At 41.0% G+C, this 27,217-nt stretch overlaps 1 protein-coding gene across 3 annotated transcripts in view; it reads left to right on the top strand.

The window, feature by feature from the left end:
- Positions 1-27,217, top strand: part of gas7b (growth arrest-specific 7b) — a 413,304-nt gene that overhangs the window by 278,185 nt on the left and 107,902 nt on the right. For all 3 annotated transcript variants that reach the window (XM_048610959.1, XM_048610960.1, XM_048610961.1), the window contains exons 4-5: positions 8,196-8,281; positions 14,768-14,821. In XM_048610959.1, the coding sequence (XP_048466916.1) occupies positions 8,196-8,281; positions 14,768-14,821 (140 nt within the window). The remainder of the gene's footprint in view (positions 1-8,195; positions 8,282-14,767; positions 14,822-27,217) is intronic.

Consider the following 27,217-nt stretch of genomic DNA (forward strand, 5'->3'; position numbering starts at 1 on the left):
AAGGCTGACGTTTTGGGCCTAGACCCTTCATCAGAAAATGATGAAGGGTCTAGGCCCGAAACATCAGCCTTTCTGCTCCTATGATGCTGCTTGGCCTGCTGTGTTCATCCTGCTCTGCACCTTGTTGTCTCGGATTCTCCAGCATCCTGCAGTTCCTACTATCTCAAAACCTTTTACACGTTTGGGGTGATGAATGGTAAGTGAGATTTGTGCCACAAAATTGTCAGGCAAGGCATATCTCCAGATTCTAACCGTTCCTCCTGGAGATTCAAAGGCATCTCCATCACTAACCCCACAACACCTGGGGGTTACTGTCGACGAGACACCGGACTGGACCAGGCAGAGAAGTACTGTGCCTCTGACCTGATCTTTATAGCCAACGAATCCAACAGTATGCAATTCCCATCCTAAATTCCCCAAAGCCCATCCACCATATACAAGACAAGTCAAGATTGTGATAGAATATTTTTCACTTTTCTCTGGATGAATGCAGCTCCAACAACACAAGAAGCCTCACACCATCCCAGACAAAACAGCCTGCTTGTTTGGCACCACATCTATAAACACTCACTCCCTCCACCACCACCACCGACGCTCAATAGCAACAGTGTGTACTACCTACAAGATGCACTGCAGAAATTCACCAAGGCTTCTTCGACAGCATCTTCCAAATGACCACAACTTCCATCTAGAAGGAAAAGGACAGCAGAATCATGGGAACACCATCACCTGCAAGATCCACTCCAAGTTGCTCACCATCTTGACTTGGAAACATATTGCCATTGCCTCAGTGTCGCTGGGTCAAAATCCTGGAAAGCCCTCCTGAACGATGGGCCTAACTACACCAAATGGCTTCAGCAATTGAAGAAGGCAGCTTCTCAAGTCAACTAGGGAAGACCAATAATTGCTGGCCCAACCAGTAACATCCATGTCTAATGAATGAAGAAAGGTGAAAGGTTACCATCTTAATAGAATCCGATAAAGCAACAGGGACAGCACAAACAATTTGACAGTTATCCATTCATGGACATTGCTATACATCCAGACTACGAGTTGACGTGACATGTAAGACAGCTCCTTTTACCCAGTTCCCAAAATGTTGCATATATTTGGCACATAAGCCAACTCCCCTTTTAGCTACAACATTGAGTGCTCTCATTCCTATTCCAATGCAATTTTTCTCCCTTCTAAATGCATATTTTGTTTACTGGTAGCTTACACTTGGGCGTAAGTAGGGGATATGGGCTGCGTGAGAATTTAAAACATGCACTCACTTTGCATCTGGAGTTGACGGTATTTCAAAATGGTGACCACTCTCTCACCCATGCCAATATTTGACTTCAGGGTATAAGTTTATCTACATTGTAATTCAGCATAGTATTTGAAAATTGTGGATTGTGCCCAATTTTTAATTTTTTTTTTTTTTCTTCATTCTTTGAGCTGATACCAACCAAATTCATCATGTAGTACACTTGTTAGGGTTCTGGAGGGTACTTGGTAAGTAATCGGACCGTCTTTGTGTTTTCTCTTTATTTGATTTGTGCCATGCACAGCAACACTGGACAGCTTGTCTCAGGAGAAGAAATCAATATCTAAACTTCTAAAAATGGAATAGAATAGCAATTTATAGTCACATGTATTTTTAAAAATAAAAGTGAAAACTCTTGAGTCGCCATACCACGGTGCCTAAATTAATTAAGAAAAGTCATTAATAAGAAGAAAAAAGAAGTAAAAGCTCATCACAGTTCAAATAACAGCTCCTGAGTTCGGGGTACGCTGGAAAATTGGGCCAACGTAGCTACGCTGGGCCGAGATGAGATCTCCACGCTGGGCTGTTGGAAAACCCAGAAGCTGCCTCCAAAGCAAGGGCGAGACCTCCGCGCTGGGAAAAGATGATCACATCGGATTGCTGGAACACCCAGAAGCTGCTGAAGGAACCCTTCACGATGGGAGGAGAAGAAAGCCACTTCGGGTCGATGAAGTCTTCAGAGTATCCTCATCATTGATTCCTTGTAATGTCATGGGAGCGCACCTCAGACTTGACCTCTCATCAGAACATTTACCTTTGTCTGGCATTCTGCTCAATGACCAGCCCAACTCACTGTGACTGTCTCAGTAAAAGGCATGACACCCCAGTATGTGAGCACCACCTGTGTTTAATTGTGGATAACATTATAGAAATTATCCTTGACTTCAGGGTAGCTCATTCTGGCGGCATGCAGTGGTGGCTGTTACTTGCCTGTTTTTCGTACACAAGGAAGTTAAACACCATCAGATGAATATTAGTACCCTTGACAAAGCAAGTCTGATGAGACGGCCATGACAACGAATTTGACACCAGTTTGCACCATTGTTCTTCTTCACGACTTCTCAAAGAACACATAACCTGCACTGATTTCCCTGTGCTGACTCTGCCTTCTCGGGTAGATGGTCTTGCTAAGGGCATTAACCTGGACTTTGACAGCTGACAGACCAGAGAGATGTACAATGAGGGCGTCCACAATCCATACATCAATGTGATTGCTTTCTCCTCGGCTTAGTCTTGCAACCACATCAGGGTGTCTGCCAGCTGCAGTCTGCTGCTCAGAAAGATGCAGGAGACTATGTTTACCACGTCTTTTCTAGTCCTTCCTTTCGAACTCTGGAGGTGAGCAGTGTGGTCCTCCATAGGCTGCTCAGCCAGGCAGAGCTCCACTTGTGCTTTCTTCCAATATTAGCCAGCTGTGTGATTAGAGCTGCCTATGTGCAGATTCATTGCTCCAGCCCCCTGTGAATTGCAGCTTCTGCACATGATGATCTTAACTTGTGGGTGAACTGCATGATAGTGCAAAAGACTTGGGCCACTGTCAGTCTCGCTCTCATGACTTGACCTGTCTGCGTCCAATGGCAATTTATTAGCCTGTGATGTGACTACATCCTGTACAGCACACTGTATGAGTGCAGCCTTTGGTTCTCTCTGGGTGTTGGTAACATAAAGCTTATCCTGGCATACAAAGACTCTTGCTGGCAAGCTACGCTGCTGGTATTGGCATGGGTAGAGGATTGGCTGACTGGCAGAAGGCAGAGAGTGGAGATAAAGAGGTCTTTTAGGTTGGCAGCCGGTAACTAGTGCTGTTCCACAGGGGTCAGTGTTGGGACCAAACTATTCACATTCTACGTTAATGATCTGGACAGAGGAGCCAAGGGCATTGATGCTAAGTTTGTAGATGATACAAAGGTGGCGGGAGAGGTGGTGTTCAGGAGGTAGGGAGGCTGCAGAAGGACTTGGTCAGGCTAGGAGACGGAGCAAAGAAGTGGCAAATGGAATACAATGTGGGATAGTGTGAGGTTATGCACTTTGGAAGGATGATTAGAAGGATAGACTTTTTTTCTAAATGGGGAAAGGTTTTGAAAATCTAAGGAACGAAGTCCTAGTTCAGATTCTCTCAAGATTAACATACAGGTTCAGTTGGCAGTTAAGAAGGCAAATACAATATTAGCATTCATTTTGAGAGGTCTAGACTAAAAGTCCACCAAGGATGTACAAAGCTCTGGTCAGACCGCATTTGGGATATTGAGAGCAGGTTTGGTCCCTGTATGTCAGGAAAGATGTGCTGGCATTGTAGAGGTTGCAGAGGAGGTTTACAAGAATGATGCTGGGAATGAAGGGCTTGTCATATGAGGAGTGGTTGGGGACTCTGCATCTGTACTTGATGGAGTTTAGAAGGATAAGGGGGGAGTCTCATTGAAACTTACAGAACACTGAGAGACCTGGATAGAGTGGATGTGGAGAGGATGTTGCGACTAGTGGGAGAGACTGGGACATGAAGGCACACCCTTTGAGTGAGGCGACAGCTCTTTCGAACAGAAATGAGGAATTTATTCAGTTAGTGGTGGTTAATCTGATCATTGCCACAGACTGCTGTGGTGGCTAAGTCATTGAGTGAATTTAAGACAGAGGTTCTTGATTAGTAAGGGGATCAAATGTTACGGGGAGAGGGCATGGGAATGAGTTTGAGAAACATATCAGCCATGATTAACCATTCCGATGGGCCGAATGGCCTGGTTCCACTCTTTTTTATGTCTTATGGTTTAAGAACCATCTAATGTGCAACAGACTTGAAGCCAGATCAGTCCTGTACTTCGGAACAGAGTTCAACAAGACACTGGTCACCCAATGCATCCACTTCCATCTCCAGCCATTTTAGACTAGACTTGCTAATAAATTAACAAGTTTGGGATTGGAAATGAAAGGAAATTTTTAGCTTTGGTTGCCTATTTGAAGTATAATCATACATTCAGTTGCTTGACTCCATTCCTCATGCATTCTCAATGTTGAATATATAAAAAAATTGACATCTGTAGTTCTGGTAACCGACTGGCCAATGAATGGAATTTTGTCTAAAATTGATTCCAATCAATCAGGCCCACTTCTGTGAAGGTGGTCTCTCCATGGATATGAGAGGACATTAAAGTTGCTTTGTGGAGAGAGAAAGAGTTAACGTTTCAGATCAATAACTGTCAGAACTGCTCTTGATCTCATACCTTTCTTAAATGGCCTAATTTGGGAATAAAATCCTATCGAACTAATTTTAGTACGTCTTGGTATACGTATTTTTTAATGCTGTATCTTGTCTTGAAATTACTAAGTGAACATTCTGATCCATCCTGCTGGATGCAATTCTGACTATAAATACAGACCGGTTGCAATATTCGCTACAGAGAGCTCATTGTGTCTGACTGTATCATGTGCTGCTTAGGAAGGGAGGCCAAGCTTCAGAGTCCCAACACTACACAACTACACTTTGCTCCATTTTATATCTCTGGTTCATTAATCTATCATAGAAATAATTTTTGCTTGATTTTTAAATTGGGTCTTAATTTTAATCATAGTCTTGTAGCTTTGTCTCTGTTTTCCCAGTGGTTGCTATTCAGTTGCTTTGTAATTGGATGAGTACATAAGTTACTTATTACACTCCAGCTTCTTACCTTGCTCAGCTCATCCAGAGTTCCAAGTTTGAGATACATTTGACCTCTCTATTCTCATAGAATTTTGTAATTTGACATCCCATGGAAGAAATTTGAAATGCAATATGTCCCCAACCAACTCTCCACTGTTCTGAGGAAGGGTCACCGGATCTGTTTTCTCCTCCATAGATGCTGCCAGACCTGCTGAGCTTTTCCAGCAACTTTGTTTTTGTTCCTGATTTACAGCATCCACAGTTCTTTTGGTTTTTATTTAGTATGCTCCACTGTTCTGACCCAGTTCCTGTCTGATTTCACACCGAATAAATCTATCAGGTCAACAAGTAACAAACACTCAATGTTGCATTCAATTCGAGATTCTTTAGGATTGAGGAGGAATTACAGCAACTGTTGAAGCTTTATTTCGAGTCACAGTCATACAGCACTGAAACAGGCCCGTTGGTCCAACCATAATCGCAAACTAAACTAGTCCCATGTGCCTGCGCTTATCCCAAGTCCCTCCAGACATTTCTTATTCATGAACTCATCCACTTCTGAGGAAGGGTAACTCAACCCTTAGCATTAACTCTGATTTCTCTATACAGAGGCTGTCAGATTTGCTGAACTTTTCCAGCAATTTGTTTTTTAATTTGTTAGTCATGCACTTATGTAAATGTCTTTGAAATGTTGTTGTAACTGAACCGTCCTCCACCACTTCCTCTGGTTTGTGTGTGGAATGAACTTCCATTCTGTTAAACAAAACAAGTTGCCCCTCATGCCTTTTCTAAATCTTTCTCATCTCCCCCCATGCCCCCTAGTCTTAAAATCCCTCCACCCTAGGGAAAGGACACTTGCCATTCACCTTATTTATACCCCACACAATTTTGTAAACCTCTATAATGTCACCTCTCAACCTCCTACGCTCTAGCGAAAAGTCCCAGCCTATCCAGTCTCTCCTTATAACTCGAACCCTCCATTCCTGGTAACATCCTGGTAAATCTTCTCTGATCCCTGTCCAGCTTAATATCCTTCCTACAACAGGGTGATCAGAACTGGACATAGTACTCCAGAAGAGGTCTTGCCAACATCTTCTCCAACTCCAACTCCTATACTCAAAGGTCTGAGCCATGAGGGCTAGTGTGCTAAATGCCTTCTTAACCACTCTAGCTGTATGTGATGCAAACTTCAAAGAATTATGTACCTCAGCTCCTAGGTCTGTCTGTTCTACAACACTGCCCAAAACACTACTTTTAATTGTATAATTCTCATGGTAAATTTTCTCCATAACACTGACCATGTTGCCTCTAGTTTCTTACTTTGGTTTCCACCTACACTTTTTTACAGATTAAATGCATACATTCATGGAATCCAGGAGATCCTCCAAATTTCTGAACTAATATGTAGGAGTTATAGCCCAGAAACTGGTTATTTGATCCAGCCAGTGCATACCGGTGTTGTTGATCCACTCCATCACTTTCCCATCCTTTCTCTTCATCTCCAACTTAATCAGAACAACTTCAATATCTTAGAGTAACATTCCAAACTATATTACCTGACAATCAGACATTCAGTATATCTGGTCATCAGAACTTCCCCAAAATATAGTTTTGAACACTCTCTGGTCCTTAGATCGACAATAATCTACGTGTAAATTATGTCTTTGTAATGATTACTTGTGCATTGCTTTGAATAAAATGATCTGGTATCACAAAATCAATCTATATTTCCAGTCATGGGTAAGAACTAGGCAACAACATGATGACCAAGTCATCAGTATGGAATGGGTAATATCAAATATAGTTAGACCATAATGGTCTACCAGTCCAGCAGTTAAACCACTACAATCTCCCAACCCAACACTCTTGGTTACCAACTTGTATCTTCTTGCTCTTCTGTAAGGAGAGCTGCATTTCTAATTTCTCTCTGGACAACAACAAAGGCACCTGTGCTGCTTGGCCATGCATTGGGCTTATTGCTGCATGGTACCCGAGGAGCTACCGAACCTAACTAACGTTGTACAATGCGGGGGGAAAATCCTTGGCTCAGAGTTGACAATGCTGGCTTCTGGGTTAACCTCATTTCAAAAGAGGCAATATTTGATATGATTTTACAGAGAAATTTCTGGACTATTCCTCTTCTTACAACAAGAAAATAGACAATAGGTTTTAATCATATGTATTGTACTGTTAGGAACTACTTTAAGTGACTGCCACACTCTGCACAAGTCGGCATCTGCAGGAAAGAATGGGGGAGAAAGTAAGGAGATAAATAAATAAATAATTTGCAAAGGTGCCAATTAAGTCAATGACTCATCGTAAACATATTTTTAAGATTTCAGCCCAAAGCACATTGGGGTCTGATTCCAGAATGGGTGTGGGTGATTTTTATTGAAAGCTCCTCATCAGAAATACTGATGTCATATCACTAACTTGAAAAATAGATTTCTGACAAATTACAAGTGTACTAATGGAATGAGAAAGTTAATGTAGCAAAATTCTTCTCCTACAGTGTCTTTTTTATTATTTATGATTAACCTGCGAATTGAAGCTTTATGGTACAGGGTAGAATCTCTACCTTGAAAGGTGTAATGTTGAAAAGCATTTGATTAATTGAATTTTTCTAATACTCTATATTCTTGATTCAATTTCAAACTCAGTTTTATTGCTGATAAATTCCATGTGAAAGATCAAGAGTACATTATCAGTTTTGACTCCACTTGTGTCATTATGACTCACTGCTACTGTACACACCAAATGATTAGATCCTTCCTGCAATGATTTTCTGGCCAGCTTGACTGAGAGATATCACATAATGGACTGAGGGAAGAATATTGAAAAACTGGAACTGCCCAGCCACACCTGACATAGGCAAAGCACAGATTTATAGCTTTCAACAAAACATGATGGCTTTTAATTGCTGCATGCATTGGCCAGGGCCAATGTTTCCTCCATCTCTAGCAGAATGTCTGAGTCTCTCAGGGAAAACATGCTCTCTGCAGAGGTGCCTGTGGAAACCAGTCTTTGAACCCCCTAGTGTCAGTTTTCTTACTTTGGCATTTGCCAATGTGAAAGGAACTGGTTTCTTATGAGGAAGTGCTTTATGGATATTATCTCAAATACAACGGAAGTAATCAATGTTTTAAAAGTAGTGGATTAATGCCAAAAATTTGCATAATTTATTTTTGGACAGCATCACAGATTAGAATTTGACCAGATTGGCCTTTTTAACATAGCTGTGTTTTGCATTTACAGTGAATGGCTTTCACTCGTCAGGGAGTCTGTCACACCATTCGGAGACCTCGCACATGGCTTTGAGAAAGACTAGCAGTGATCCACAGGTATGTTGATCACCCTCCACTGTAGGTTGGGAACACGAATGTTATAGTCCTAGAGTATGAATCTCCTAGGTCTAGGCCAGCATTCAATCCTGAACATTCATGTGACCAGCTACAGCCATTTTCCTCCGTGGCAACTTTGTCCCCAAAACTCAGGCAATTCAATACAGACTTGTGCTCAATATCCTACTCTTCACTTTGTTCTGTTCAATTTTGGCTGTCTAGAAAATCTTTACTATGTGTTCAATTAGTGGCCTGGTCCTAAAACAGAACATGAAGATTTGTTAGTATTCATTTGATTGGATTATATGCAAATAAGTTAAATAGTTAAAAAATAAAATTCTTTTGTGGGATGTGAACATTGCTGCCAATGCCAGTATTTATTGCCCATTCATAATAGCATTTGAACTGAGCAGCTTGCTTGTCCGTTTTTAGACTCCATGTTATATGTATTGTTAAGTCCCTTGTCCAGAAATGGCTTATTTTAAAACAGGTGGACTGTGTGTCTGGCTTTTTACTTTGTATTTCACTAATTCTCTATTAAATTAAGACTTTGTTTTTCATCCTGTATGTACAGAAATTATTGCATTGCCAAATGGGCATTAGAGTTAGCAATCCTCTTTTATGTAGTAATTTGCAGTCATTCTCCAAGCCCAAGTCCCTTCAATAGTTTGGAAGTGCTGCTGCTGAGCTTGGTTTAGGATAACGTGACCTCTGAGCTAATGCAGCAAGCATCAATGCTATTATCTGTGATCTCTGTTTGGTTGCGATCGGTCATGGCTGGCCGATTTCTAATATGCGATGTCCAAGTATATATTGATTCTGAGCAACATTCTCATTTGAAAGTTGTCATCTTTTTGTGAGTAACCCAAGGCCTAGCCAGAGTCCAGGAGATGAATGAGGTGGAGCCTGTTAACTGTGATATTGTCTGGCCAGTTTGCACAGTGCAGAAGGATTGTGACTATAGTTTGAAGGCATATATTAATCGATTGTAGGATTACTATTATCTGGGTCAGTCAGTTATTAATATAAGACCAGAAATCAGAGTTTATTGGTGGATATTACTAGTTATCTGTGCACATTCAGTGAATTACTAATGGAAGCAAAGTTTCTGCCAGCTCTGCTTTTCTCCCTGTGACTCCTTTCTATCTCCTCTCTTCTTTTGGCCTAGTTTCTCATCTGTTAATGCACCACAACTGCTGAGATCAAATCAAACTACAAAGTAAGCAAGGGGACTGAACCTTTTTCACAAGATATGCACATCAATGTTTTCAGATGTCTTGTGGGCAAACATCATGTGATCAAACTTCTAGGAGTACCTTTTTAATGATACATGCTATCTTCCCCCACCCTGAACAGCACCAGCTGAGCAGTCTGCACTCATGCTGTTTTTTTTTATTAAGTTTGCTGCCCTACTCACGCACTGCTTTACACCGAGTTCCTCCCAGTCTGCTTCACAGTGATACTGATTACACACTCCATCCCAGTTTACTTCATAGCGAAGCCAACTGCTACACCCTTCTTCCTGCCCACTTCACAGTGATGCTGAACTGCTGAACTCTCCTCCCAATCGCTAGAAATTTTAAGTGAGTGGGTGAAATCTTGGCGGATGGAACATATGTGGGAAAATGAGAGACCATGCACTTTGACAAGATAAGTACAAGAGATAAATGTGATTTGAATGGTGAAAGACTGCAGAAGGCTGCAGCACAATGGGATTTGGGGTCCTCGTGTATAAATCTCAAAAAGCCAGCATGCCGGTTCATGTGATAGGGAAGGCTAATGGAATATTGGCTTTTCAATTTCAAATGCAAAGCAATATCAAGATAGGTTGGCCTTGATGATAAAGTTATACGAGGCACTAGTCAGACCACACATTGAATGCTGCAAATAGTCTGGTTCCCTTAACCAAGGAATGATACACAGGGATTGGGGGCAGTCCAGACAAGCTTCACCAGGTTGATTTTTGGTCATGAAGGCATCAACACAAGAGAGATTGAGTAGGTTGAGTCAGTACTCATTGATGATGAGAAGAATGAGAAATTGGAATGTTATTGAAACAAAAAATATTCTTAAGGGGATTGACAGGGAAGCTGCAGAGAAGTTGTTTCCCCCTTTGTAGGAGAGTCTAGGACAGCATAACTTCCGAGTAAGGAGCCCCCAATTTAAGCTTGAGGGGAAATTTCTTCCTGCCAGAGGACAGTGAATCTGTGGAATTCTTTACTGCCGAGAGCAGTAGGGACTGGGTCATTTAAAATTATTAAAGCTCGAGCTTGAGTTTTAATCAGGAGATCAAGTGTTACGGGAAATAAAGCAGGAAAGTGGAGTTGAGGATTATCAGGTCAGCCATGATCTCATTGAATGGTAGAACAGACTCAGTGCGGGTTAATTGGCTTACTTCTCCAAAAACATGTAGTCTAATGGCATTCATTGTTATAAAAATCCATCTGGTTCACTTATCCTTTTTGTCGTTTGTATCTGGTCTGACCTACATGAGACTCCAGACCCATGGCAGTGTGGTTGACTGCTCTCCTACCTGTCCACTGAAATGGCCCTAGCCAGCCACTCAGTTCAAGGGAGGGATTAGGGATGGCCACTAAATGCTGACCCAGCCAGCGGTGCGCACATCCCATGAATGAATTAGTTAACAATGATTAATCCCTGGTGTGTAGAAGTAAGCATCCAATAGTGCTCCCCAGCTGGTTTCCTTTTTTATTAATTTTAACACTCTAGGCTCAGCTAGCTTCATTATTAAACTCTCAACCTCAGGATCATGGGTTCATGCCCCTTGTTGGGCAACTAATAGCTTTTGACGGGCTCTTGTGGTGCAGTGATAGCATCCCTACCTCTGAACCAAAGGGCCTGGGTTGAAGTCCCATGTGCTCTAGAGGTATATAATATATCTGAACAGGTTGAGTAGAAAATGTTCAATAATGAACAGCCTCCACTGGGCCTAATGGGCACCTCCCTCATTACCATTAACTTGTGCGGTTAAAACAACTGGGCTGAACACCTGGTTTCTGGTTAAATACCATCTGTGGTAGGATGAACACCCTAAGTGACCACTAATTGATCACTTAAAGGCCTCTATTGGCCCGTGGGTGGTCAAGCCTCCCTGTGGGTCCTCTATAAAGTTGTGGTGGGTCTAGTTGGGGAGGTAAGTAGAGGAAACGGTGTCCATAGTATTTTATTCCCTCTCCATCCATCCCCACCTATGAACCCACATGGAGGGGCTTTAAAATCCAGCCCTGTATTTCTAGCTGGATCCTAGACCTTCTGGCAAGGATGATTTGTCTCAAGCCACCAACATTGGTCTCCAATTGGTAGCAGTGCCATTGTGGTTCCATATATCTCATAACAACGTATCATTGTGTAGTCAATCTGTCAATGTGGAGGTGTTGTATTACTGTGCCAATGACTTACTATTGTATACATTTCATTTCAAACAATCTGCTCAATCTGAGTTTCACTGGTCCCTTAACTGAAGCCTATATCGAGCAGCCGAGGCTGATAGTACAACAGTGGTCATTTTGGGACCCCAAAAAATGAGAATTGGGCCTTGACTACAAGGAAGAGCCAGCTGGTGTGCTGCTGCATTGCTTTTCTAAAGTATCAAAAGAGACTTAAAATCAACATTAGAGCCATAACAAATAACAGCTTTCTTCGAGTCCCATGTACTTTTTAACTCAAAGCAGGCACTTAAGAAGCAGAATAATGATTTCTATTTGCCTATTCATATGCTAATCCATTAAATGGGCCCACTGAGAGGAATGCCTATCTCCTTCTTATTTACAAACTGTTCCAGTTGAGTCTGTGAATTGATGTTTTAAAGGGACATCACCCCAGTGTGGTGGTGGTGTTTGGAAACGAATATTATATTAGCTTTCTAAAAGGAAGCAAAGACCCGTTTCAATATTTAAAATTAAATTCACTCGTCGTCGTCGTCGTCCTCTTCCTCTCTCTGCCTCCTCGCCTTTGTTCAAAAGCTGGTGTGTTATGCTAGCTATAGTTCCAGCAGGGCTGATATACTGTCTAGTGTTGCACCAATATAACTTCTCCATCATCCTAAGCACTGAATGTTTTTAGATACCACCTTCTTCTTAAGCAGTTTCTTGGGATCAAAGATGACTTGCTTCCACACCAGGTCAATGGCTTCTGAGATCATTGATCAATCCAGTGCATGATCTGCAGACTTTGCCACACATTGGAGGTGGTGGCTTCAGCTTCTTCAAACCATTAAACGGTTTCCTTTTCAGCTGTATCATTCAGCTCATAGACCCTGTACTATCTCATTGGCGAAGTAGGATTAATTAAACAACTGTTCTGTCTGCTCACAACCCTACAATTTCCTTTATTCTCTACTATCCAATTCTCTTTCAGGCAATGCCTTCCTGATAGTTATCAGTAGGATTGAATTGTTTTTTAATGAGGTGAGTTATCCTCTCTGGCTTTATTGGCAATGAGCTTAATTTGGTGTCCTCTTACTGGCACACTTGCCGTTGGGACTTCACCTTTTTACACCATTCTGCTACCTCCATTCCATTGCTGGTAGGACAGACTGTGAATATTCCTAAAATGAAATGTGTTGCTGAAGTTTTTCAACTTGTTGGCATAGTGGTAATATCAGAGGGCTAGTAATCCACAATCGTAGGTTAACGTTCTGGGGACATGGATTCAAATCTCTCCATTGGCAGCTGGTGATATTTGAATTCAATTCTTTAAATAAAAATCTGGAATTTAAAAAAAAGAGTTAGCCTCATGTCAAGCGTGTAATCACTGTCGCTTGTTGTAAAAACTGATCTGGTTCACTCATTTCCTTGAAAGGAAATCCTTATGGTCTGGCTTACGTGACTCTAGACCCACAGCAATGTGGTTGACACTTAACAATTAGGGATGGGCACTGGTCTAACTAGTCTAGCCAGCAATGCTTTCCATGAATAAATTTTTAAAAAATCATTAGTACAAATGCAAAGTTGCCAAATTTCAAATGATCACTGTTTATACTATGGGAGAAAAAGGTTGGTAAGTTGACTCTGGACAAATTGTTGCCATGGAGAAAGCAACAAGGAACTTTACACTCCCTGCGATCCTAATCTCTCTCAAGAATGTAAGAGATTTGCATAATCTTTTTCTTCGCACTCCTATCCAGGGACCCTTTCTTTGTATGTTGCTTCTAGCAAGTGTAATGGATCATGTTATGAACTAGACTGATCACCTTAAATTGGGAGCCTATGTAGTTATAAGTACACCTGGGATTGTTTAGTAAGTGCTGCATCCTCATGGAATTACATCCAGGATTAGATTTGGAGACAACATACGTTGATGTCTAGGGAGCTGATGAGTGCAAGACAAAAAGCTTCAGCAGCAAGACTCACTTTTCAGAAATATTGCCCTCACAATGTGACATTTGAGGCATGAAAATTTATTTAAATTATGGATGGTGAGGACATAATATTTTCAGGGCCCACTGGAAGTATAGACTGCCCGGGATAATATGAAGTGATTATGAAATTGGAGGCTCCTAGTTGATTCCTGGTCAGTGCTTCAGAAATTGATGTAAGCAGAGGTGGTATTGAGGAGAATGGGGAATTAGTAATGTTCAGGAGTAAGCATCTGTTGATGTTACATGCACATAAATGGGACATCTCACCTGACATCTCCAGGATGACTGGAGCCAGTGTAAGTAACCACACTGAATAGTTGAAGAAAATGATGGGTACTGGTCAGAGTGCCCTGACTGTTGTCATTTGCTTTTTTTTTAAAAAAACAATAATAAAAGGCAAGTAAGCTGTGGAACTGGGAGCACTGACACAACATTCGCACTGATATGTCTGGGAACGTTGTCTGGCATGTTATATCCTCTCAGGTCACAATCTCCTCACTCAACTGAAACGGAGTCTAAAAGCCATTAACTTTTGAGTGCTATGAGCTTGACGAAGCCACTAATTAATTTTGAGTGGGTGATGTATCTTTTGAAAAGGCTGATGAGTTGTGATTGAGAGTAGGGATGTGAGGAAGCACTGGTTGTGAGCATATGTAGCAGGGAGCTCGAACAAGTGTACGTTTTGGTGGGGAAACAGTTAATGAGAAGAAGCCAGGCATTGTTGAAGAGTGCACATATAGGGAAGGGGGAGTGGGGAGGAGAGAGGGGGTTGGTGTAGAGAAGTTCCTGTGTCACTAGTTAATTTCCCACTTCCCACTGGCATTTGTACACTGATTTGCTTGCTTTCACAATGGCTGCCTCGGGCGGTCATTGAAAGCTCCGTTTTGTCTCACCGACCAGATCCAACGAGTTTGAGTCACCAGTCACCAGCCTGGAGGGCGAGCAACTGGGGGTGGTGGGAGGGTGGGGGAGGTGGGGGGGCGGGGGGAAGCTTGGTTCAGAACTGGCTTGGAGTGAGCTGAAGAGTTGAGCCCAGACTTTTATTTTATTCTGTTTCCCTTCCCTTGAGCAGGATGACTACTGACGCTTCATTCTCTGTCCCTCAGAGTCCAGGCGTTGGGTCACCCACCCGAAGACAGAATAAAGAAAGCACCATTACGGTGAGTATGCTGCTTTTAGAATACGTCGAGGGGAGAAACACCACCCCCTCCCCCCCCAAAAAAAATCAACAACAAGGCTTGTTACTAAAATAATCTGAGTGGTTTGTTGTTGCTATGGTGACAGAGCTGAATTGAGTGGGAAGAGCGGAAATCCAGAATTATTTACAAGTGTCAAAAGGAATATATTCAATTTCCAGGTCTCTTAGGAGACAAATATTTTATTTCCAAACTCTGTATTCTTTTTCCCTTGTCAGTCTCTGAATTGCCTAATAATTATGGTGATACATTGTACTTGGAAGCCAAAAGAAGTATGTCATCGTGTGTGTATGTGTGTGTGTGAGAGAGAGAGGGGGTTAGTTCAGTGTTACAGTTTCTGAACTGTGGGGCACAAAAACCTGCAGTGAGCAGCTGTGCTTCATGCTATTTGTAGTACGTTAACCCTGTGTCTCCCAAGCTGTCTTGTCGTTTTGGTTCCACGAGTTCTTGTGCCAGTGTTTGCTCTCATTAAGGAACATCTTCGACCCACATGAGTGGCGCCCTGCAAAACTCTGCACCCCCAACCCCACCCAGTTCAGCCTCAAAGCAATTTTGCGCTCCACAGTTTGAATGAATTAGAATTAAGTTTTATTGTCGCATGTACTCGAGTACAGGAGCACAGTTAAGTGTACAAAGTTGCCCTTCTCTGGTGACTTCGTACCTAGAAACAAAATCTTAAGTATAAAGTAGAAAAATAACAAGAAGGACTGTAATGTTGAATCTTTAAGTGATTTGACATGGGCCTGGATCTGGGTTCTTCCAATCCAATACTGAGACCATCACCAGCGTGAAGTAGTTGATCAGCCTTAAGTCCCTTTGCTGTGCCGCCTCCACGGAACCATGTCGCCATTCTTTGCTATATTGTCTCTCCATCTTATCATGAGTCCGCGCTGGGCTGATCTTGGCAAAGCAGCCACCCACTCGGGAGACCGCATGCTGTGCTGCTAATTTGTCGCCATCTTGATTCCACTTTGGAGACCTCCTCCTACGAAAGCACTTCATGAGGGGATTTTGAGGTGTTGTGTGTTGGGGCCTGCTTGTTTCTTTTGTTAAATTTAGTCACAAAGTGATACCCCACCTTTTTCTCTACACACTCATGCCATGGCTGCATTTTGTTTGGGAGCTGGCAACACCCTATTTTCCATCTTTGGTGAGGCAAGAAGAGAAAATAATTTGAATTTATACTTCAAGACATCCCCAAGCATTGTTTAAAAACATACATGTATGCTTATGCAGTTTAGTCATTGTAACAATGAAGGAAATGGGAAATGATTTGTGCACAGCAAGAACGTGCGATCATGACTGGATAATCTGTTGTAGTGATACTGGGTACAGGAGAGAACTACAGTGTGTCACGGGATCTCTTTTACATTCACCACAGGGAGAGCAGCCCAAGCCTCTGAAAGTTAGCACCTCTGACAGTGCAGCATGCCATCAGACCTGCAGTGGAGTGTCAACCCAGATTGTGTGCGAAAAGTAAACAACTAGCACCCCACAGTGCTATATTGCAATAATGTCTAACACTTTTATATTTATCTGCTGCATGGTCATGTGCTATGAAGCTTTGGAAACAGATCTGTGAGCCTGATGAAATATGTGCAGCTTAAGTCAATTTAATGTTGGTGACTTTTTTAAAGTTGCAGTTATCATCATTCGGATTAATACCTCACTGAAACCACAGTACCAACAGCGGCCCTTTTCAAGCCCTACATAATTTAGGATGAGCAACAAATAAATATAGCTGCAAGTGGGTCCCCTGTCTGTTATACTGAATTCCATATGCACACTTCGTTGAACGATGTTTTCAAGATTGAAAACAGAAGTCAATTTGTCTCTTTCCAAATGGGAAGATACATGCAACAGGCCATTAACTTAGAAGTTATGCTTTAAGCTCTCTCCCACATAGTGATGCTAAGATTTTGTCTACTTGATAACTTAGTGCATTGTTCCAATTACTTGCATAACTGATTTCCACAGAACCTTCCTAATAGTTGCATGTCATCGACACAAGTGTCTTCTGTAAATGTACAATTATTGCAAAGTATTGATTCCCAATTACCAGCACAAATTGATCATTATAGGGCATTCTTGTGAGTTAATTCTCTCTTCAATCCTTCGACAGAGTGTCTTAGGGGTGTACATCAAAGTTCCTGTTGTGCCTTCCTGGAAGGTGACGTTCTGTGCTGAGATCATGAAATTGTAACTTTAACCCTTGAATTGCCATGACAGTGGGATCATAAGCGTGTTCAGTTTAAAAAAAATATACACCTTGGAGCACCAGGCACCTGGGTTCGATTCCACCCTTGAGTGACTGTCTGTGAAGGGTTTGAGCGTTCTCTCCATGTCTGTGTGTGTTTCTTCCCAGTACTGTGGTTTCTTCCCACAGTCCAAAGATGTGCAGGTTAGGTGGATTGGCCATGCAACAAGTTGTCTGTGTCCAAGGATGTGTAGGTTAGGTAGGTTATCCAGGTTAGCCATGGTAAAAACCCAATGTGGGATTACAGGGATTGGGTGGGGGATAGATCAAGTTGAGATGCTCTTTGGATGGTCAGTGCAAACTCGATGGTCCAAATGGCCTTTTTCAGCACGGGTAGTGATTGTAAGATTCTATGAGCAGTAAATTTTTCCTAGTGTCCTGACCAATATTCATTCTTCCATCAACACCCAAAACAGAAGGACAAAGGCAAAATAGTGTGGATACCAGATCTGAAGAAAAAATTGAAAATGCTTGGATTGCTATTTGAACTTGTGACCCCAGAACATTTGCCTGGGAGTCTGAATTGCTAACGCAGTGACGTTACCGCAGGACTAGTCATCAGGGAGCATCTGTGGGGAGGAAAATAAAACTGATGTTGTGTTCAGTATATCAGGATGTCTTTACAAGACTTGCTTGTGATCTGAGGATATAAAAGTTTTATTCTCGATTTTACTCCAGTAATAGCATGCTTCTCTATTATAAGCTACTAGCTTATTGTTGGCCCAGACACTAGTATGACTGAGGAATGTAATGCTTTTGCACAATATTTAGGTATATTAAATGTCTGTTGGATTCTTCAATACAGTGATATCCTCACCCACTCATGTTGTGGGAGATAATATAAGCATTACTGTAGCAATTGCGAATTTCCTTTTGGTGGAGACCAGCTCTAACCAGATGTTTCTGGCCGCAGGCCATTAAGTTCCTTTCTTCCTGGTTGCTGCCTAATCTGCTGAATATTTCCAGCTTGTTCTGTTTTTGACTCCAAACATGAGAACTGGTTATTTATCAGATTGCTATTTTGTCACATGCAGACTGGATGCCCCATGTTTATTACAGCAGAAACTGCACTTTAAATGTAGTTAATTAGCTCTACATTGCTTTGGGACATTTTGAGATTGCTGAAGGTGCTATAATGGAAGTTTTGTCCTCCTTTTGTGGAGGCATTTATTGCTGCTTGAAGTTGGGTGACAGATTTTGCGCATTTGGTCATCCAAAGCACATAATCTTCTGTATCTTGCCGGAGTGTGATATTCTGCAGGTGAGAATCTGGATATTAAGAGTTGATACGATGTTTGACTCTGAAAAACATCATTGCTGCATTCTGATCATGCTCACGGCCCAATTATTTGCGTACACTAACTTGTAGCAAAAGGTGTTGCATTTGGGACAGGCACTCTCTAAATGTGCTTTTCTCCCTGGCCTTGTGGTACTGAGGATTGTGATAATGGCACCACTGCTTTTGATGCTTAAATCCGGAAACTACAGAGTTAACCGTTCTGTGTTGCTCAGTGATTTATGATGATGACCAAGAGGACCTCCCAGGGAAGTCAAAAGATGGCAGCTTTGTTATTGAACATATTTAATCTATGAAATTTATGGATTGCCAGCTTTGTTGGGAATGATTGATAGAATGTATATTATCTCTTATGGTTTAGTTGGGAAGGTTAACGCGCAACTCTGGGCAGTATGGAGCATCTTGTGTCCAGCTGTCCATCTGGTTTGGCAATGAAAGATATCCTCTGTGCACTGCAGCTTGCCCTGTTGTGGGTGTGTCTCTGGCACTGAAACTTTAGAAAGTCTGAAAGAACCCAAACATTCATCCAAATAACAGTTACATTGTAATTACAGCGCAGTCAATTTTACCACAATATGTGATGAGTAATAGATGGCTGGCAGTAAGTTTAAAAAGCAGTCCTTCAATCAAATGGTTCTGTTGATGCCATAAATCTCAGGACCATGCCTTCAGCGCTGAGAGACAGAAGCTGCAATTCATTCTTTTATATTTTTAAAAAATTTAACACTTGTTTTTGCATTTTTTTTAAAGATTTATCAATTACTTATTCATTGTGAGTACCTTTTTTGGGTTCGATGCATTTGATGTGGACATCATTGGATGTAGCAGCTTATGTTAATGGTAGCTTTTGTACAACGAACTGCATAAATCTGAATGCAGGACAAATACGTACTCTGTTTTAAACCAAATATCCTATGCATCATTAGCTAACTTTGTTGTTCTGGAGCGGATGACAGTTTTCTGTACTTTGTTGATGTCGTCAGTAGGTGACAAACAATACCAATGGAGATTAGTGGTGTGACCTCAGTAGAGGGGAAAAAAAATGTCAAATTAGTCTTACTAGTGAATTTTCTGTCTGTGTGAATCCACTTCATATTCTCCTGGCTTTCTAATTGTAAGTAATTGGCACTTTGATACAATTTGAGCAGTCAACAAGTATTTGCTTCAGCACCAACTAAAATAACTAGTAACTATCCAAAAATCTGAAGTGCTATTCATGTCCTATACCCTGGAAAACCTGGATCTGCTCAGATGTTATTATCTGCATACAGCCATGCACTGGATATCCCAGAAGTTCATTTTCATAATGATTAAGGAAGTGAGTAGCAACATGGAACATTAAATTATTAAAAGTAAGTATGACTCGGAAGAAGGATATTGTGTCTCATTCTCAAGTGTCTCCTGATTTCTCTCTATATATGACTCAGCTCTGATTTTAAGATTGTCTGTCTGGTTGGCGTTCACCCACCAAGGAATAGTTTTCTTTGTATACATTATATCAAACTCTCTTTTAAAAAAAAAACTAAATAACTTGATTAGATCACATCTCAACCATCTAAATGACAGGAAATACAAGCCACGTTTATGTGACCTTTCCTTATAATTTAAATTTTTAAGTGGTTGGCATCACCCTGATCATCATTAATTCTTAACCAGTTTTACGCTTAACTGTGCTACCATGGAGTCCTCTTGATAGCCTTGAACCTCTAATCGCTTTATACCACTTCAGCTGTTGTCCCTGTTTATTTTAGTGAACACGCTGGATGTAAGTCTTATGGACATGAAACAAGTATCTTGCAATGCAAGGGAGGTGAACTTAGATAAATTGCTCCTTAGATTAATTATGCATCACTGGCATATATTTCAGTGTTCAACAACTTGAAGACTTCCATATTTACCTGAACACTGGTATGTTAGCTGTTGAATAAGGTACAAATGTATTCAATTTTTAACATTGTTTGTCATTGTTTTCCTTGCCCTTTTGGAAATTTGCCTCCTAAGTTCGTGTCCTGTTTCTAGATCCATTTAAAGCAAAAGGAAAGGTGTTGTGTTCTTCCATAGCCATTTGGGAATAAAAGTGTAATTGAAGTTAGCTGATAGGAATGAATATTTGTTTATTGAATGCAGGTGTCACTGAGCCAACATTTATTGCTTGTCCCTATATGCTCCCTTATCCTATTTGCTCCCAGCTTGCTCAAGCCATTTCAAAGGGCATTTGGCTACCTTTTTAATTCCAGAATTTTATTGAATCCAAATTTCCCAATCTGCCATGGTGGCATTTGAATCCATGACTCCTGAGCATTTGCCTGGGAGTCTAATTGCTAGTGCAGTGATATTGCCACAGGACTAGTAATCCAGAACACACAGATTTATATACATATCAATATCTGTCCCACTGGTGAATGTTGGAGTATGGTTTGACTAGAACCATTTCATTATGTTTATTCCTCAGGCAGTTAACGGTAAGGTGGACCATCACTGAGTTAGACGATTTGCTCATCCATCATCCGCCTTGCACGTTTATAGATTACACCCTTAATATTGTTTCAGCCTTGATTTGCCTAACTCAGCAGGATAATGAATATGTAAACAGTAACAATCCAATTATTCATTCTGTTTTGCCATTCAGAGAAAATTGGTTGGTATTTGAACTCCAAATTTACCTGCCTTTTGATCTATATACTTAGGTTTCAGCTGTTGCTGTTTTTGAGCTTGAAGATTTAATTGACCCAGCGTCCATAGCCATTGGAAAATAGAATTCCTGATTTCAGTTGGCTCTTTTGTGAAGATGTGCTTTCTTATTTCTTTCCACATGACTCCGCTCTGATCTTAACATTGTTTGGTTGAAGTTCATCCACCAAGGAATAGTTTTCTTCGTACATCACTTAGCAAATTCTCGACAAACTAGATATCTTGATTAGATCAACACCTCAACTATCTAAATGATAGAAAATATAAGTGTCATTTATGTGACTGAAATAACTCCAGAGGCCGGTATCTTGTCACCAAGTCACCCTTTTATTTACATTTGGAGACACTGATCCCGCTTCCTAAGAGTCAGAAGTGAACAGGTCCTCGGACACTCCGTTTTTGCCTGTTAGCCAGGGCTCCCTGATTGGGGGTCTTAACAGCCCCAGTCAGAATGAGTTGCCTATGTTGTCCACCTGGCTGACCTCATTACAATCACTAAAGAGACCTGTCATTTATAAATTTTAAAGTTTTAAGTTCTGATCTGTCCTGCTAGTGAGTCTATACATATTAGAATTAGGAGCAGGAAGAGATTATTTGGCCCCTCAGATCTGCTCTGCTTACCTTTTCACCATCTTACTTATCAAGAATCGATTTACCTCTGTCTTAAATATAAGAGACTTTGAATATTTTTTTTTTATTTCCACTGCCTTTTTGAGGGACGATGCTCCAAACATTCTCAAACTTCTGAGGAAAAAGAAACTCCTTATCTGTCTTAAAGGTGACCCCCTTTATATTTAAACAGTGATATTTACTTCTAGACTCTTCCATAAGAGTAAAAGATGTTTCCATATTCATCCTGTGAAGACCCATCGATACCTTGTATGTTTTGGTCAGGTTTCCCCTTGTGCCTGTAAAAGCTGGTGGATACAAGACTTACCTTTCTAACCTGGAGATCAGTATTGGTACGCTGTCTATAGATATGTTCCCACTTGTACCCTGTACAACTGAAACATAACTACTATACATCTAGATTCAAATCTTCTCCACAAGAAACAATAACATGTTATGAGCTCTCCTAACTACTACTACTGTACCTGCAAACTAACATTTTGCAGCACATACATTAGAACAGTCAGTTCTTCTGCATTTTGGAGCTCTTAAATCTGTCACCATTTAGATAACTTTTTTTATTCTTCTTGGTGTAATTTCACATTTTCCCATATATACTTTTTGTTAGATCTTTGCCCAATCTCTTAGCCTATCGACCACCTTATTTCCTCTTAGCAACTTCCTCCATCTGTCTGTTTCAGAAGCAAATTTAGCAAACATCCCTCCCTCTTTTCATTTAGGTCATTTATACAAATTGTAAAACGTTGAGGCCCCTGCAGTACTCCGTGACATACCACTCATTGCATTTTGCTAACCAGAAAATGACCGATTTATGATTACTATTTCCGGTTAGCTAGCCAGTCTTCTAATCATGCAACTGTCTGAATCTACATTGAGCTTTTGTTTTCTGTGGTAACCTTTCATTACTGTATTGCATTGAATAAGGGCTTCAGGAGCCCAGAGCAAACTTGGCTGAAGTCACAGAGCTTCACATCATTATCATAAATAGCACGGTGAGGGCAGAGTTAGAAATCTTTAGATGAAGGCACCAGACTTAAAAATCCATGGACAATAATAGACAAAAGACCCTCCTTACCTAATGCAATTGTGAGATCAGAGCCTGGTATATCTATGATTACCAAGAATAGAAACATTTAGTATTAATGGAGAATGAGTAGTTTCACTTTGTAGTCTAACTGTGAAGTCTCGGCTTTGCCTCCCCTCAATACTGTACCCTTTCAAGAACCAATTATCTTCTTTCAGCCTGGTGCCCAAAACTGAACAGTGTTCCAGTTGAAGTTTGACCAAGGCTGTGTACAACTAAAATATAACACTCTCTCTCTGTTGTAGTTCCAATTCTCCTTGAGGTGAAGGTTAATATTCCAATAGTCTTTCTGGCTTAAGTTTTGTAACTGTGCACTAACTTTTAATGATTTGTGTGCCGGGATATCCAGATCCCATTGCTCAGTCACATCTGACATCCTACCATTAAGAAATGTTCCAACTACCTTAAAATGGATAACCTCCCAATTTTTCCCAAATCGAACTTTGTCCTGTTTATGCCCCTTTGTAACTTCCTATCCCCAGGCACATAACATAACTTGCTTGTGGGGATTGAAACCCAGAGAGAGGCACAGGAAAACACTAACAGGAATAGGTCATTCAACCTTTTGTGTATGTTGTGTCTGTTGATAGAAAAGTGTCCAGAAACTAAAAATATGCTGGCATTCGGCATAGATTTCAAAAGGAAAGATAGTGTTTGACCAACTTTATTAAATTTATTGAAGTAGCAAATAATAAAAAGTAAAGATAATGCAGTAGAGATGAGGAATTGGATAATAGACTCGTGGCTGAGATAAAAACCAAGAATGTAGGAAATACTCAGCGTTTCTGCGGAGAGAGAGAGTTAACATTTAATGATCATTCATCAAAACAGGGCTTTTAAAGTTGGGGGCGGTCACAAAGCAGTGGTGACAAACAATGGAGAAAGAGAAAATAGGGTTTGAGGATTAAAGACTTACTGAGGTCACCAAAGACTGAGTAGTGTGGTCAGCAAAGGACTGTGCTGTTGTTTGTGGGGAGCGGGGTATTGTGAGTGTGCGTATGCATGCGATTGTACACACTGGGAAGAATAAGACAACACATGTTCGAGGCTTGGAAGATAAATGTTTATAAATAGAACTAGTAAACTGTGTGATCTGTGGGAACAAATTACTGATTACTAAAACAGAGATGCAGGTTGATCTGACCACAAGATAACCAAGTCTTGATCCCAAAGAGATTGAGTTGAAAATCTGGGGATTTGTTCAACTTGTGTAGAATCTCAGTTAATTGTAGAGTACTGCGAGCAGTTCTGGTCCAAACTGTAATAAGGATACAGGTAAGGTGCAAAGATGACTGACTCAAATTGTATCAGTCTTGAGTGGTGTTCTACCCATCGGGAAATATGAAACGGAGGGTCTATTCCTTCCAGAAGGGACAAGATAATGGTGTGACCTCATAGAGATTATAAGGATGTTTGGGGTGGATGTTGAAGGGAGACCAGAACTTGGCTTGTAAGTACAAGTAGTCGATAATAAATCCAACAGGAAATTGAGCGAGCATCTTTAACCAGGCTGTGGCTTGAGGAAATTAGCATTGGTGGCACAACAACAAATTGTGTATTTATATAGGACCCAGAACATAATGAAACATTTCAAGACATGTGACTGGAGTATTTCGCAGCAAAACCTGTTACCGAATGCCTAAGGAGACATTAGATCAGAGGCCAAAAGCTATTGTCAAAACAGTAAGTTTTGAAGATGTGCCTTTAAAAGAGGCAAGTGAGGTTGAGAGGCAGAAAGGTGTGTGGGAGGCTTTGCAAATTTGGAGCCTGAGCAGCTGAATGCACAGCCACCAATGGTTTAGGAAGTTCAATTTAGAATGCACAAGAAAACAGAATCCAAGAGGCCTGGGTATCTGAAGGGAGTGGTTGGACAAGATAACAGGTAGGGAGGGTCTAGACCATGGAGAGATTTGAAAACTAGGATGAGTAATTTAAAATAGTGATGTGGCTTGCCTGTGATCCAGGGTAGGTATGTTACTATGGAGGTGACGGGGCTATGGAATTTGTTACACATTAAACTCTGTCCAATTTTGGATGACCTCTAAGTTTATCAGGTTTGGAACATAGGAGACCAGCCAAGAGTGCATTGGAATAGCTGAGTCTGGAGGTAGTGAAGGCATAGATGTGTGTTTTAGCAGCAGATGAACTGAGATGGGGTAAATTGAGGGATGTTATAGAGATGGAAATTTACATTTTTTTAATAGATAGCCCAAGTGTGAGATTGAAGCTTATCTTAGGATCAAATATGATGTGATTGGCTAAATCTCACTATTGTGAGAGAAGAGGATGAAGGCAATATTAGAGGAATGAGTTTGGAGCATGGACTGAATGATAGCTTCAGTCTTTCCAATATTTATTTGAAGCAAATTGTTGCTCTGAAAATTTTGAATTTAGGAAAAGAGTCAAATAACGTAGCAACAGTGGAGGAGATAAGATGAATTAGAGCTGGGTGCTGTCAATGTACATGCACAAGTGGGCGCTTTCATCTTCAAGATGGTGTTGCCAAGGCACAGATTATCGGTAAGAAATAGGGGGTCAAAGACTGGTGTCTAGCCAAGGATTGAGGCAAGAAGTGAAGGCAACAGGAAGAAAAGCCATTGCGAGTGATTCTCTGAATGCAATTTGATAAGAATGTAACTAGGTGACAGTGGTCCTCCCCTGAGCTAGTCGACGTTGGAAACTCACTGGAGGAGGACTGTGTGATAACCTTTTTGTCAGAGGCTGCAGATTGCTTAAGAAAGAAAAATGTTTACCAAAGTGCAAAACTGCAGATGCTGGAAATCAGCGATTTTAAAAACAGAATGTTGGAAATACTCATGTCTGGCAGCATCTGTGGAGGGAGAAGTAGTTAGACTAAAGATCATGAACCTTTCTGCAGAACTGAGGGAAGATAGAAATGATAAAAATAGGGAAGGTTTCCCTTGTCTCACAGCTACATAAGATGTCTTTTGTGACTTTGATAAGAGCTGTGGTGGGGACAGAAACCTGTTTGGAAGTATTCAAACATGGAGTTCCTTGCAAGAATGAGAAATTATTTTGGAAATTGCAACAATACGTTACAGGAGAGGAAAACAAGGTTGCAGACGGGCCAATAGTTGACAAGGTTTAAGGGGTGAAGAGATTTTGAAGAGACTGATCCTAGATTTAAAGGAGAGGGGAACAGCTCATGGAGAGGAATGTTTACAAAATTGGCTAACAGCAGTCAAGAAGGAAAGTTGGGTGATGGGCATTTCAGAAGGTTTAAGTTTGAGGAAACGGGACATGAGGGAGCAAGCAGTAGAAGGATGTATTGATGGAGTGAGAGGAAGATGGGTGGGACCCAAACATTGGCATGTACCTGCTGGACCAAATGGCCTGCTTGTGTGTGATAATTAAAATAGCTAAATAGCATTTGGATTAGTATGCATCAGTAGCACAATGGGCTTATTAAATAAAGCAGCACGTTTGCAGTGACTTTTTAAGGTTTCTTTCAGTACTTAATGTTGTGTGAAATAATTGGAAGTGTTAAGGCAGTTGTAAATCAGCAGTGCAAAACTCAAGCAATCTATCAGCATCCTCGGAATACTGAGATTACTTCTACTCTGTAATTCAGTTCTACCTATGTTGTTCTGTGTACTGCAGGGAAATTAATTTCTCACTGCCATAACGAAAAATGACTTTCAGTGGAGTTGAGCAGTGTTGGGGGGGGAAAAAAATTTCAATTTCTCAAATTGAGGGATAGGTTTTCATAGTTAGAGGAGTTATTCGATAGCAATGAGGCGTTTATTTTGAAAAAGACCTTGTTGTATTGAGGTTCCACAGAGGTGTGTATGATGGGCACTGAGAGCTCAGGCTTAAAAGATGCCTCTGCCAACCCTCACCTTGTTTTCTATTTTTTTTTGATATTAAACGAGATACCTCACAGAGCCCAGTGTCTTAGGGTGAACTAAACTTGAAGAGATAACATTGTAATGAACTTTGGAGCAACCAATTGAATACTGGAAAGCTGTACTTATTGGAAATCTAAATTTTTTTTTAAAGAAAGGACTGGAGTCACTCAGCAGGTCAGGCAGTATCTGTTGAGAGTGGAACCGAGTTCAGATCACAGACGTGACTCGTCCCTTGAAGCTGTCCTGCTGAAAGGAGGGAAATCGCCCCCTTTCTGCTACCAACTTGGATAATTTTCAGGATCTTTATGGGGCTGTGGTGGTGTATCATGTGATCTTTCCTGGCTCTCCATTTGTTATCTTGCGGTATTTACCTCCAATACCAGTATGTGGTAATGGGTAAGGATTGTTTGAGTAGTTCAATCCTTCTATATCTTGGGCCTGTCTATCTAATATAGTGGTTGAGGATATCCTATCGTAGAAAAGAAACCTTCTTAGATTACAAGAAGGCTTATTCTACGATAGCAATAAGAAC

This window comes from Rhincodon typus, chromosome 23, assembly GCF_021869965.1.
Source record: "Rhincodon typus isolate 14 chromosome 23, sRhiTyp1.1, whole genome shotgun sequence".
NCBI classification, from domain to species: domain Eukaryota; kingdom Metazoa; phylum Chordata; class Chondrichthyes; order Orectolobiformes; family Rhincodontidae; genus Rhincodon; species Rhincodon typus.